Raw genomic sequence first — 12,500 nt, 5'->3', positions numbered from 1 at the left:
CCCAGCTAGCTGCCCGCAGTAGGTAAAATATATTTTTCTGTCAGCCACCAATAAGCAGGGCCTGATACAGCACACGGTTAGATCACAGCCTTCAGCCTGCACGTCGGCTTAATGAGGTCAGTTTGTCCTAGTTGTGATAGACCTGCTCTCACGGTCTGAAAAACACTTGTCCGGGAAAGAAAGAAAAAGGCCTTCATACTTCAACCACGCCTCAAAGCCTTTGGTTAGACCTGTAATGGTTCTTCTTTATCTATTAGTTTAGTTACCAAGAAAAATTTACATCTTGTGCTGACAAAGTACTTGCTTTAATATAAAACAGATGCTTACTTTCTTAAAAGAAACAGGTTTAGACTAGTTTAAACAGTGGTGGTGCACAAGAGATTCTGTGTGCTGTGTACTAGAGATGGAAAGGGACAGAGAATGAGAGATATATGCATGTGTGTGTGTGTGTGTGTGTCTGTGTGTGTATATGTGCGTGCGTGTGTGTTGTGTGCGTGTGCGTGTGTGTGTGTATGCGCGCGTGTGTGTGTGTGTGCGTGTGCGTGTGTCTGTGTGTGTATATGTGCATGTGTGTGTGTGCGTGTGTGTGTGTGTGTGTGTATGTGTGTGCGCGTGTGCGTGTGATTGTCATGAAAGCTTTTCTAATACATGTTTTTATGTGCTTATAAAATGTAAGAGGTTTTAATTGGCACACTTGTGTTATAGCCATCTGGAGCCTCTCAAGGAACCTTTTACTCTCCGCAACCTAACTAGCACACACACACACACACACACACAACCACATCTTTTTGTCCTTTCTCTGCTATAGGCATAATATATAGAGGCACAGGAGGAATCCTCCCCTCTTCAGAGAAGGCAAACCCAGTCCAGCTTCCTGTTTATTTGTTTATGTATTGTTTCTTTGCGAGTCGCCGGTGCCTCAGTGTGTGTATTTGCCCGAGCACACCTCACACTGTGCTACAGCTCCAGCATTAGTCGCCCATGCAGAGGGACAACCGTATACCCCACTACACCTGCGCCCTTCCCAGTGCTGAAATGTTCACATTACACATCCCAGAGTAGTTACCCCAATCCCTCACTTTAAATTATATCAACATCTCTCTCTCTCTCTCTCTCTCTCTCTCTCTCTCTCTCATCAGCTAGAAGAAAATATTGCACTGGATGCAGTAGGGCTGTCACACATACACCTATGTTTGAAATGGTTTGTCTGCTGTGTATGTGTATGTGTATATGTGTGTGTGTGTGTGCGTGTGTGTGTGTGTGTGTTTATTTGTGGGTACTGTCAGACTGCCTTCACAGTCAGGGTAGATTATTCCAAAATAGCTGCAAATGCATCCTACACTGTTACCAGCTACCCACAATTCCACTACTCTGTTTGAGCTGCCAGTATTTAATATATATAATAAAATATGTAGCATAAAACAAGAAAAGAATGTAAGAAAGACAGGCTGAGTGGCTGTATGTATATATCTGTGTGCACACACACACTTTCTTTTAGGCAGTGTGTGTATGGGTGTGTGTTCCTCACTGTGTGGTCAAACCCAGTAGGAGTGTTTGTGGAAGGATGGACCTGCCTAGGCTCTGGGCACTGCGTCTGTGTGTGTGCGTGTGTGTGTGTGTGTGTGTGTGTGTGTGAGTGTGTGTGTGTGTGTGTGTGTGTGTGTGTGTGTGTGTGTGTGAGTGTGTGTGTGTGTGAGTGTGTGTGTGTGTGTGTGTGTGTGTGTGTGAGTGTGTGTGTGTGTGTGTGTGTGAGTGTGTGTGTGAGTGTGTGTGTGTGTGAGTGTGTGTGTGTGTGTGAGTGTGTGTGTGTGTGTGTGTGTGTGTGTGTGTCTGTGTGTGTGTGTGTGTGTGTGTGTGTGTGTGTGTGTGTGTGTGAGTGTGTGTGTGAGTGTGTGTGTGTGTGTGTGTGAGTGTGTGTGTGAGTGTGTGTGTGTGTGTGTGAGTGTGTATATGTGTGTGTGTGTGTGTGTGTGTGTGAGTGTGTGCCTGCCTGTTTGTGGAAAGGAAATACATAAGGGAAGAAATGTACAGACAGCGAGGCACAGAGAGGGCAATGAGAGAAACACGTACCTTTATCTCCTCTGAAAATGAGTGGTCTTATCTTTCCCTCTCATTTCTCCTCTTTCACTCCACTGCTGTCACTCTTTCTCCGTTCCTCTAGTGCTGGTTTTCTCTCTCTCTCTCTCTCTCTCTCTCTCTCTCTCTCTCTCTCTCTCTCCCTGTCAGTCTCACCTCCATTACTTCTGTTTCCTGTTAGTCTGATTACTCATTAACGAAGCCATGTGTGTCAGGCTACATTACCTCAGTGACCTCACACACACACACACACACACACACACACACACACACTCACACACTCTCACACACACACACACACACGCACGCAGACACACACACACACACACACTCTCACACACACACACACACACACGCACACACATAAGAATTTATACAACTATAAGAATGTAATATCAGATTGTAAATGTAGTTAGCTGTGCTGTGAAGCCAATCAATTTCCTTTGCACAGCTGTTGTTCTGTATCCATCTACATGTGATTGAGGTGTGTATTTGGGTATGCTATGATTGAAGCAATGTACTTGTATATTTGTATTTGTGTGCACGGTGCGTGTGTGTGTGTGTGTGTGTGTGTGTGTGCGTGTGTGTGTGTGTGTGTGTGTGTGTGTGTGTGTGTGTGTGTGTGTGTGTGTGTGTGTGTGTATGTGTGTGTGTGTGATGCTTGAACTTGAAGTTAATTTATCGGGCAGTTGGGGCAATTCATTTGCGGCCTGGCCCTGACACCAGGACAGTCTAAGGGGGCAGTCTGGCCCTTTCACAGGGGCAAAGCTCCACTACTTTGCACTGCTGGACTCCATCAAGCTTGCTAGCTTGGTTCATATCATTTGGGTTCATTTCATTAAGGCTAAATCTGTATTAAAGAATCTAAACTTCATCAGACAAAACAAAAGCTGTTGGCCCATAAAATCAATTTGGGGTCCAAACGATAATTTTTGTACCTGGATACTAATAGTCATTAACTCACTCCACCTCCATCACTTTGATGGCTGTTTTGTCTTCAGTGTTAGGGTTTTTGCCTTTATTTTTTTTTCATTTTAAAATGAATGAACATATCTTTTGTTTTGCATACACCAATGTATAAAAAACAGCCTCATCACACCATCTGATAAAATCTTCCACGGCAGGTCCGCGGCCCTTCTTGGACAGAAGATGTACCGTGACGGCGCCGTGGGCAGAGCTCACTGTGTCTTTCTCTTAACGTACCAGCGCAGTCGTGTGTACAGACAATTTGTGACAGAGGGGAGCATACACACGCCTGTGGCTAGCGAGTGGATATCCATAGTTATTCTGAAAAATGGCCGTTCCTTTGTACCCTTCGGCTTCTGTCTGTTAAAAAGTTTCGAGCCCGTCCTGCCATGCTGTGATCCGAGCTGTAATTAGCCTCTTCGCTGGGGTGCCGCTAATCGCAGCGGTACGTCCACCCATAAGCAGCCCTGTGCTGGTCCTAGATGCCCACGCGCCACACTGAGCAGCGCGGCAGGTGCAGCCTTCACTGTTCACTTGTGGATCTAACAAACGTTACGTTTCCTTCAGAACTCTCCGTAAGCGAGAAGCTAAAGGCTACTGGCTTAAAGCCTCAGTGCAGGGCGGCATGTTGCCTGTTTCCAGGCTTTCAGCATTGCTTTGACTGTGTGTGTGTGTGTGTGTGTGTGTGTGTTCATGTCTGTTGCTCATTCAAATTTTACACCAGCCACAAGAATGCTGAGCTGCTTATAATGACTGTCACTGCTACAGGTTAAACAAATGAGACAGACAGACAGACAGACAGACAGACAGACAGACACACACACACACACACACACACACACACACACACACACACATCATTCTCAGAATCCTATCCCCTTTTCTCTCCACAGTCATGAATATTAATAACCTGTGAGCTCATTAGCATAGCTACATTAAGCTGCACTGCCATCTAGTGAGACAGTTCTGCTCATGAATATTCATGGAGGGGGGTAGGTAGGACAGAGAGACCGGTTATTAGTATCGGTGGCCCACAACCATTCAGAGACCAAAATCCAATCAGAGCTGAGGGACAGAACTTTGCGGGGGAATGTGTAATTAAGCAAGCCACTTGGAGGCCAAACCCCACGGTGTGGTCAGGCTACGGCAGGGTGCCCGCATAACTCGGACAATTACGACAGTCTCACTTTTACTTCAGAAACCCTTTATTTTACAAAGACCCATTCTCCCCTCTCAGTACACCACATAGCGGCAGGACAAGGCAAGGCGCCCCTGGAGTGATATGGGGTTCGGGGTCTGGTATGCTCACCAGTAAAAGGTTCTGAGGCAGATGGAATTGGACTCCTAAGGATGAGGGTAATGAACTGAAGGGCGCAGGTGGCACATCCGAGTTATTGGGTTATTGAGTTTAATGGCTGTTGTAATAATTTTTGTGTTTGGGAGAAAAAAGGACTTGAGGGCAATGGAGAATGTGTGTATGGGCATGTGTATGTGTGAACATGTGTGTGTAGCTGCTCTACGGAGTCATCTAATTTACATTTGACTAGGCCCAGTTGTGCAGCTCGTCCATGGGGCTGCCTAACCCATCCTGCACTGGGCCTCCTGGTGCAGCTCGTCCACAGGGCTGCCTAACCCACCCTACACTGGGCCTCCTGGTGCAGCTCGTCCACAGGGGCTGCCTAACCCACCCTACACTGGGCCTCCTGGTGCAGCTCGTCCACAGGGGCTGCCTAACCCATCCTACACTGGGCCTCCTGGTGCAGCTCGTCCACGGGGCTGCCTAACCCACCCTACACTGGGCCTCCTGGTGCAGCTCGTCCACAGGGCTGCCTAAGCCACCCTACACTGGGCCTCCTGGTGCAGCTCGTCCACAGGGCTGCCTAACCCACCCTACACTGGACCTCCTGGTGCAGCTCTTCCACAGGTCTATGCTGGCATGTCTCGGGGCTAATTTTCATCTGATCGCAGTGTAAAAAAATGCTGAGATGATCAAGAGAAAAGGCCATGTGATTAATTAGGTAACTGTCTGGTGCTCGGTGCAGTTTGAAGCCTGTTTTATGTGTGTCCCAGTGTTGAGAGCAACAGACGCCGTTGACTCTCTGCCTGACAGCCGTTCAAATGGGATGAGACAAAGAAGACCAAAGAGAGAGGGGGCAGCAGAAAAGAAAAGAGAGAGAGAGAGAGAGAGAGAGAGAGAGAGACTTACACATGACATCACACAACTTTCACCAAAAGACAAATTAAAAATGTAATAAAACGTAATAAACATCATAAAAGAGTAATACTCTCTCTCTCTCTTTCTCCTCCTGGATTATAAATACTGTTGATTGGCAGGCCTGGGTGGCTGGTAATTAGAATGGTTGTTAGGGTGAAGGGGGTGGGTCAGTATCCGTGGTGATAATGAGACTGGTTCCCACGCGGCAGCCATGACGGTTCGGTAACCGCTCCTGTGGACCGCCATTCCGGCTCCGTAATTATGGGCTGTTTTCTCTTTGAGAACATAATCGCCACAGAGAGATGCAATTAGCTGACAACCGATTCTGCCCTCCTCCCCCCTTCTTGCAACCCCAAGGTTACCGGGAAAAGAAGGGGGGGTTTGGAGTCGTTCATTTGGCGAGATGAGGATCCAATGACTGAACACAAGACCTAATTACACGACACACCATCCTTTGTTCTGCTCCTTTCTTTCTTCTGTTCCTCTTTTGTGATTTTTAAATCAGAGAGGAAGTAAATAACTATGCAAATGCTACTGAAGTTAGCAGATAAAATTGTGTGTCGTTGTGTACACAGATGCAAGTAAACAAGGGTTGTGCACATGTCCGCATGGGCACACACACACGCGCGCACACACGCACGCACACACACACACGCACACACACACACACACACGCAGACACACGAATTCTCTCAAATATACAAAGGTAACCTAACCGGGCGAAACCTTCCTATATGTGAAAGCAATAACAAAACAAACTCTTAATTATTTTTGCCACTACAATACGGCAGCTCTCTCTCTCTCTCTCTCACACACACACACACTCTCTCTCTCTCTCACACACACTCTCTCTCACACACACACACTCTCTCTCTCTCTCTCTCTCTCTCTCTCACACACACTCTCTCTTTACACACACACACACACAAACCAGGTTCCTTGTGTTCATTCTTCAAACAGCTTCTTATTTTTCCGTCATCCTCTGGAAATTGCACTGCACTTCTGTTCACCAAAATTAATAACTGCCTCACACACACACACACACACACACACACACACACACACACACACACTGGTACAGTGCGACAAAGCTGTGTGAGCTGTCGGTGGAGCTCCTGTCCTCTTAAGATGCACCAATTTGCTGCTAACAAAATCCCAAAATGAGGTGTAGATGTTTCTATTTCAGGACCAGTCGTTCATAAAGAAAAAAAAGACCCCCCCTTCTTTCTCATTTGTCCTCTCCCTCCCTCTGTCTCTCCCTCCCTCCGTCTCTCTCTCCCTCTCTCTCTCCCTCCTGTCGTTCTATAGCTGCAGGGTGGAGTTTAATGACCCTCCTCTGTCACAGATCCTAACCAGCGTCACCTCTGTACCTTCATCTCATGCTGAAGACCTGAATCTCCCCTGCACCCTCACACAACTCCAGCTCTCTCTCTCTCTCTCCATTCTTCTTCCTGCCATCCCTCTCTCTCTCTCTCTCTCTCCCTCATAATGGCTAAGCTCAGAAGCAGGGCACCCACCCTTCCCCCCCTCTCTCTCCACCTCTTCACCTTTTGTTCTTCATCTCTCCGTCTCTTCTCCACCTCCACCTCGGCTGTTGCTTGTACGGGTGCACCAGTGCAGGCGGCTGACAGAATGATCCGGTCGTGCAGCCCACGACAAGTTACATCACCGTCAATTCTGAGATCACCTGGTGTAAAGTGTTAGCGCTTTTTCTTTTTTAAAAAGAAAGTTTTGTGTGTGTGCATGTGGGTCTGAGTGTGTGTGTGTGTGTGTGTGTGTGTGTGTGTGTGTGTGTGTGTGTGTGTGTGTGTCGATGTGTGTGGGGATGCATGTGTTTATGTGGGTTCTGTATCTTTCTACAGAAAGATTCTTGTAAAGAGAGAGATGGTCACAGCATGAAAGAGTAAATTCATAGAGTAAAAATAAGAAAATCAGAGAGAAAGAGAGATTTAGAGGATCAGTGTGTGTGTGTGTGTGTGTGTGTGTGAGAGAGAGAGAGAGAGAGAAAGTGAGATATATGCAAATGTATATACCCAGACACACAAACAGAGAGAGAGCGAGAGAGAGAGGTTTAGAGGATCAGTGTGTGTGTGTGTGTGTGTGTGTGAGAGAGAGAGCGAGAGAGCAAGAGAGAGAGAAAGGCCAGTGTCCTACCTCTGTATGGTTCCAGACAGATCGCTGGCATCCTGTCTGTGGTAGAAAAAGAAAATGAGAGAATGTTCAACTCAGTGAAAGTTTTCTGCCTGAAACAGAGAATAACCATTACTCTCATGGGGCAGGTAGATATGGGTGTGCTTATTTGTGTGTTAGAGATCTCTCATGCATTGAAGACTGTGTGTGTGTGTTTCCCTGAGGTGCTCTCAAGCATGGCCCCAGTTGCAGCTGTTTTCACAGCAGCCTGTAAGATAACATTCACACGAGTGTGTCTACATCGTGCAGACACACACACACACACACACACACACACACACACACACACACACTTTAGTTTTTTACAGCACCTCTACCTCTTCTCGCAGGGGGAGAGGTAACAGACATATGGAGCGTTATGAACCAGTAACTCCGAGAGAAACAAAGACAGAGAGAGAGACAGATAGAGAGTCACAGAGAAACAGACCGGAGAGAGAAACCCAATCTGACATTTATAAAATGGCTAATTCACTACCTCAGTCATGAACCGTTTCCCAAGCACATATCAAACTGACCTGTTTTATTGCATCATTCTGTTTCACGGAACACTATCAACACCCATCACACAGACGCCTTCTTAAACCTCTTTCCAGACACAAATGGTAGAAAATAATAGCACATTACGTGTGTGTGTATGTGTGTGTGCGCGTGTGTGTGTGTGTGTGTATGTGTGTGTGTGTGTGTGTGTGTATATGTGTGTGTGTGTGTGTGTGCATGTGTGTGTGTGTGTGTGTGTATGTGTGTGTGGTGTGTGTATGTGTGCATGTGTACATGCATGTCTGTGTGTGTGTGTGCGTGTGTATATGTGTGTGCGCGTGTGTGTATATGTGTGTGTGTGTGTGTGTGTGTATATGTGTGTATATGTGTGTGTGTGTGTGTGTGTGTGTGTGTGTGTGTGTGTGTTTAGATCAGCATTACCAGCCCCTGTGTGACTGTACCCTGCCACATACAAGTAACACAAGTAAAACAGAAATGGAAAAAATTCCAGCATTGTTCTGCAAATCAAATCTAACATCAGACCCCATTCCAATTACTCCCAAACCCCACAGTTCAATACTGTATTCAAAACCTGCGACACAGGGGAGGGAGGGAGAGAGGGAGAGAGGGAGAGAGGGAGGGAGGGAGAGAGGTAATCAGTTTTGTACTATATAAAAACAGAGTGAGGGAGAGACAGAGAAAGGGAGAGGAAAATAGATCTAGAGTGACTCTGTATAAAAGCAGGGAGCGCGTGAATGAAAACATTCTGATATTCCAATCAAAACCGCAGAATGGGAGCGAGAACGTCACACCATTGTACTCCAGGCCAGATCAATTGCAGCCAATTCACAATGGGCAAATTTCGCCCATCTCTGCATGGCGACTCAACGCGAGGCATCGAAATGGGCTCTCCTCAGCGCTTCCGCTGCTAATTGTTTTTCTGCCTCGACCCCTCCTCGTCCCTCGACCTCGCATTAGAGAGCGAACTTCCTGCTACATGTAAATAAATTGGTCCCTAGCTTCAGCTCGGAAGGCAAACGCCACTGCGCCTCTGACAGCCCTGAACCGAGAATGAAAGGAAGGGAATATATAAATAAACGCCGAACGCCCGCACGTCACTGGTTAACGTGGGCCCTGCTGGGATCGCTGAACACAGGTTATTCGCTTATTAATACTGAGCCATGCTTTTTTCCCCATGAAAGGGGAGCGAAGGGGAAGGGGGTGAGAAGAGAGAGAGAGAGAGAGAGAGAGAGAGAGAGAGAGAGAGAGAGAGAGAGAGAGACACAGAGAGAGAGAGAGAGAGAGACAGAGAGAGAGAGAGAGAGAGAAAGAGAGAGAGACAGAGAGAGAGAGACAGAGAAAGAGAGAGAGAGAGAGAGAGAGAGAGAGAGAGAGAGAGAGTGAGAGAGAGAGACACAGAGAGAGAGAGAGAGAGAGACAGAGAGAGAGAGAGAGAGAGAGAGAGAGATGAAAAATGAAGGCATATGCCGGCTCTGGCGCACACAGCGTCCAAACGCGGGCTGGAACTTGCTTTGCATTTCAAAGACCCTCAGCAAGAGCACTGGCCACGGCCGGACTAATGCGCACAATAACAACAAGGACCTGATGAATTATGAAATGCAGGAACACACACACCCACTCACACACACACACACACACACACGCACGAGGACACGCACGCACACGCACTCAGTCGTAGAGCGATAAATGTGCAGTTAGGCCGTGAATAAATGGGCGATGTGGAGCGCGTAACTCTAAAGGCAGGTGGTCACTTTAGCCCCCTCTCACGCACACTAATTCAGACATGCTAACCGCGCGGTCCAGGACAGAACGGACACAGCGCTGGGGTCAAGGTACAGTATGGGTCTCTGTCCTTTTTGTCTTCGTCCACGCATACTGTACCTTGGCCCCAAATGCGTCTCTGTTCTGTCCCGCTCTGAATTAGCGCACGTGCCTGTCAGAGCTCAGGAAGAAGAGACACAGAATGTCCCCATTCTGCCTGCACACACTAGATGGTTAGCAAGGTATAAGGGTCTCATCAAAATAATGAAAGATGGAATGAAAAATCTCTCTCTCTCTCTCTCTCTCTCTCTCTCTCTCCAGTTCTTTCCTCTACATCAGCTGTCATTATCTTTTTGCAGCGACAGTCAGCCATCTGGGTGTCTGTATCGTTAGTCTCTCTCACCACACACACACACACACAGATACACAAAATTAGTTGACAATTTTAGTTGACATTTATTTCAGGCTGAGAATAATTTAATTCTTTTTCCATCTCAGCTAGAATAGACATAATTTAAGAATTATTGTAGACCGTTTGAATTAATAAATAATTATTTATGAAGTTACTCATTATATTTATTATGTAAGGTTTTAGCAGGCATTTTAATTATTTGCAAAAAAAGATCACAGGGCCACAAAAAAATGGTCGAGACCATCTGGATCTAGTTCTGAAGAATGTGTGTGTGTGTGTGTGTGTGTGTGAACGCATGTGATTGGACCAGAACACACTGAGGTTGGTTCTTATGTCCAGCACATCGTGTGTGTTTGGGTGGAGGCATTACTCCTCACACACTACTCCTCATACCATACTCCTCACACCCTACACCTCATACACTACTCCTCACACCCTACTACTCACACAATGCTCCTCATACCCTACTCCTCACACCCTACTCCTCACACACTATTCCTCATACACTACTCCTAACACCCTACTCCTCACACACTACTCCTCATACACTACTCCTCACACACTATTCCTCATACACTACTCCTCACACACTACTCCTCATACACTACTCCTCACACACTACTCCTCATACAATACTCCTCACACACTATTCCTCATACACTACTCCTCACACCCTACTCCTCACACACTATTCCTCATACACTACTCCTCACACCCTACTCCTCACACACTACTCCTCATACAATACTCCTCACACACTATTCCTCATACACTACTCCTCACACCCTACTCCTCACACACTATTCCTCATACACTACTCCTCACACACTATTCCTCATACACTACTCCTCACACCCTACTCCTCACACACTACTCCTCATACAATACTCCTCACACACTATTCCTCATACACTACTCCTCACACCCTACTCCTCACACACTATTCCTCACACACTACTCCTCACACACTATTCCTCATACACTACTCCTCACACCCTACTCCTCACACACTATTCCTCATACACTACTCCTCACACACTATTCCTCACACACTACTCCTCACACACTACTCCTCACACACTACTCCTCACACACTACTCCTCACCCAGAGCATCACTGCAGTGCAGTTAATCTAAGAATGTCTCACAGTGCAGTCAGTGCCACTCAGGGCTCCTTACAGCCAGTCTCACTCAGTATGTTGTGCAATTGCTTGGCGAGACATTCACAGAAGTCACACATGCGACGTGGGCTTTTCCTTTGTTTGACAGATGTCAAATTCATATCTCACTTGTCAAGTGCTGCGTATTAAACACACAGGTTGAATGTGTGACACCTCGTCCTAAATAAAACATCTGTACTGGTAGCATTGACCCAAATGACCATCACAAAGTTGCTTTCTGCATTTTCACTGATTAGTACCATGTTAAGTTAAAGGGTCACTGAACCAGTTTCAGCAAGGTTTGCAGGGACCCAATTTTGGGACCAGTAAGAGGGACAAACTGACATGCAGACATTAGAGCAGAGTTCACCTTCGTCACAACACTGCAGACAGAGCAGCTCCATCACAATACTGCAGACAGAGCAGCTCACATCCATCACAACACTGCAGACACAGCAGTTCACCTCCATCACAACAATGGAGACAGAGCAGCTCACCTCCATCACAACACTGCAGACAGAGCAGCTCCATCACAACACTGCAGACACAGCAGTTCACCTCCATCACAACAATGGAGACAGAGCAGCTCACCTCCATCACAACACTGCAGACAGAGCAGCTCCATCACAACACTGCAGACACAGCAGTTCACCTCCATCACAACAATGGAGACAGAGCAGCTCACCTCCATCACAACACTGCAGACAGAGCACCTCTATCACAGCAATACAGACAGAGCAGCTCACCTCCATCACAACACTGCAGACAGAGCAGCTCCATCACAACACTGCAGACACAGCAGTTCACATCCATCACAACAATGGAGACAGAGCAGCTCACCTCCATCGCAACACTGCAGACAGAGCAGCTCACCTCCATCGCAACACTGCAGACAGAGCAGCTCACCTCCATCACAATACTGCAGACAGAGCAGCTCCATCACAACACTGCAGACAGAGCAGCTCCATCACAACACTGCAGACAGAGCAGCTCCATCACAACACTGCAGACAGAGCAGCTCCATCACAACACTGCAGACAGAGCAGCTCCATCACAACACTGCAGACAGAGCAGCTCCATCACAACTTTGCCAGGCCGCATCACTTCCACCTGGTCTCATTTCCCCTCCCATTTGTCATACAGAGAGAGAGAGGGGGAGAGAGAGAGAGAGAGAGAGAGAGAGAGAGAGAGAGAGAGAGAGAGAGAGAATGAAAATCTAAAAA

The 12,500-nt window shown here is 47.0% G+C and overlaps 1 protein-coding gene across 3 annotated transcripts in view; it reads right to left on the bottom strand.

Moving 5' to 3' along the window:
- Positions 1–12,500, bottom strand: part of celf2 (cugbp, Elav-like family member 2) — a 128,565-nt gene that overhangs the window by 88,587 nt on the left and 27,478 nt on the right. Inside the window, exon 2 of one of the 3 annotated variants that reach the window (XM_035528660.2) lies at positions 7,412–7,447. The exons of 1 other annotated variant lie outside the window; for it this stretch is intronic. In XM_035528660.2, coding sequence (XP_035384553.1) covers positions 7,412–7,447 — 36 coding nt within the window. Of the gene's footprint in view, positions 1–6,804; positions 6,942–7,411; positions 7,448–12,500 lie in introns of those variants that run through there. One more of the 3 variants, XM_081723965.1, reaches the window with a different exon arrangement.

This window comes from Electrophorus electricus, chromosome 11, assembly GCF_041902795.1.
Source record: "Electrophorus electricus isolate QZ-2024a chromosome 11, ASM4190279v1, whole genome shotgun sequence".
Taxonomy (NCBI): domain Eukaryota; kingdom Metazoa; phylum Chordata; class Actinopteri; order Gymnotiformes; family Gymnotidae; genus Electrophorus; species Electrophorus electricus.
Note: the sequence above shows the minus strand (reverse complement) of the source record. Positions and strands in the feature narration are given on the sequence as shown.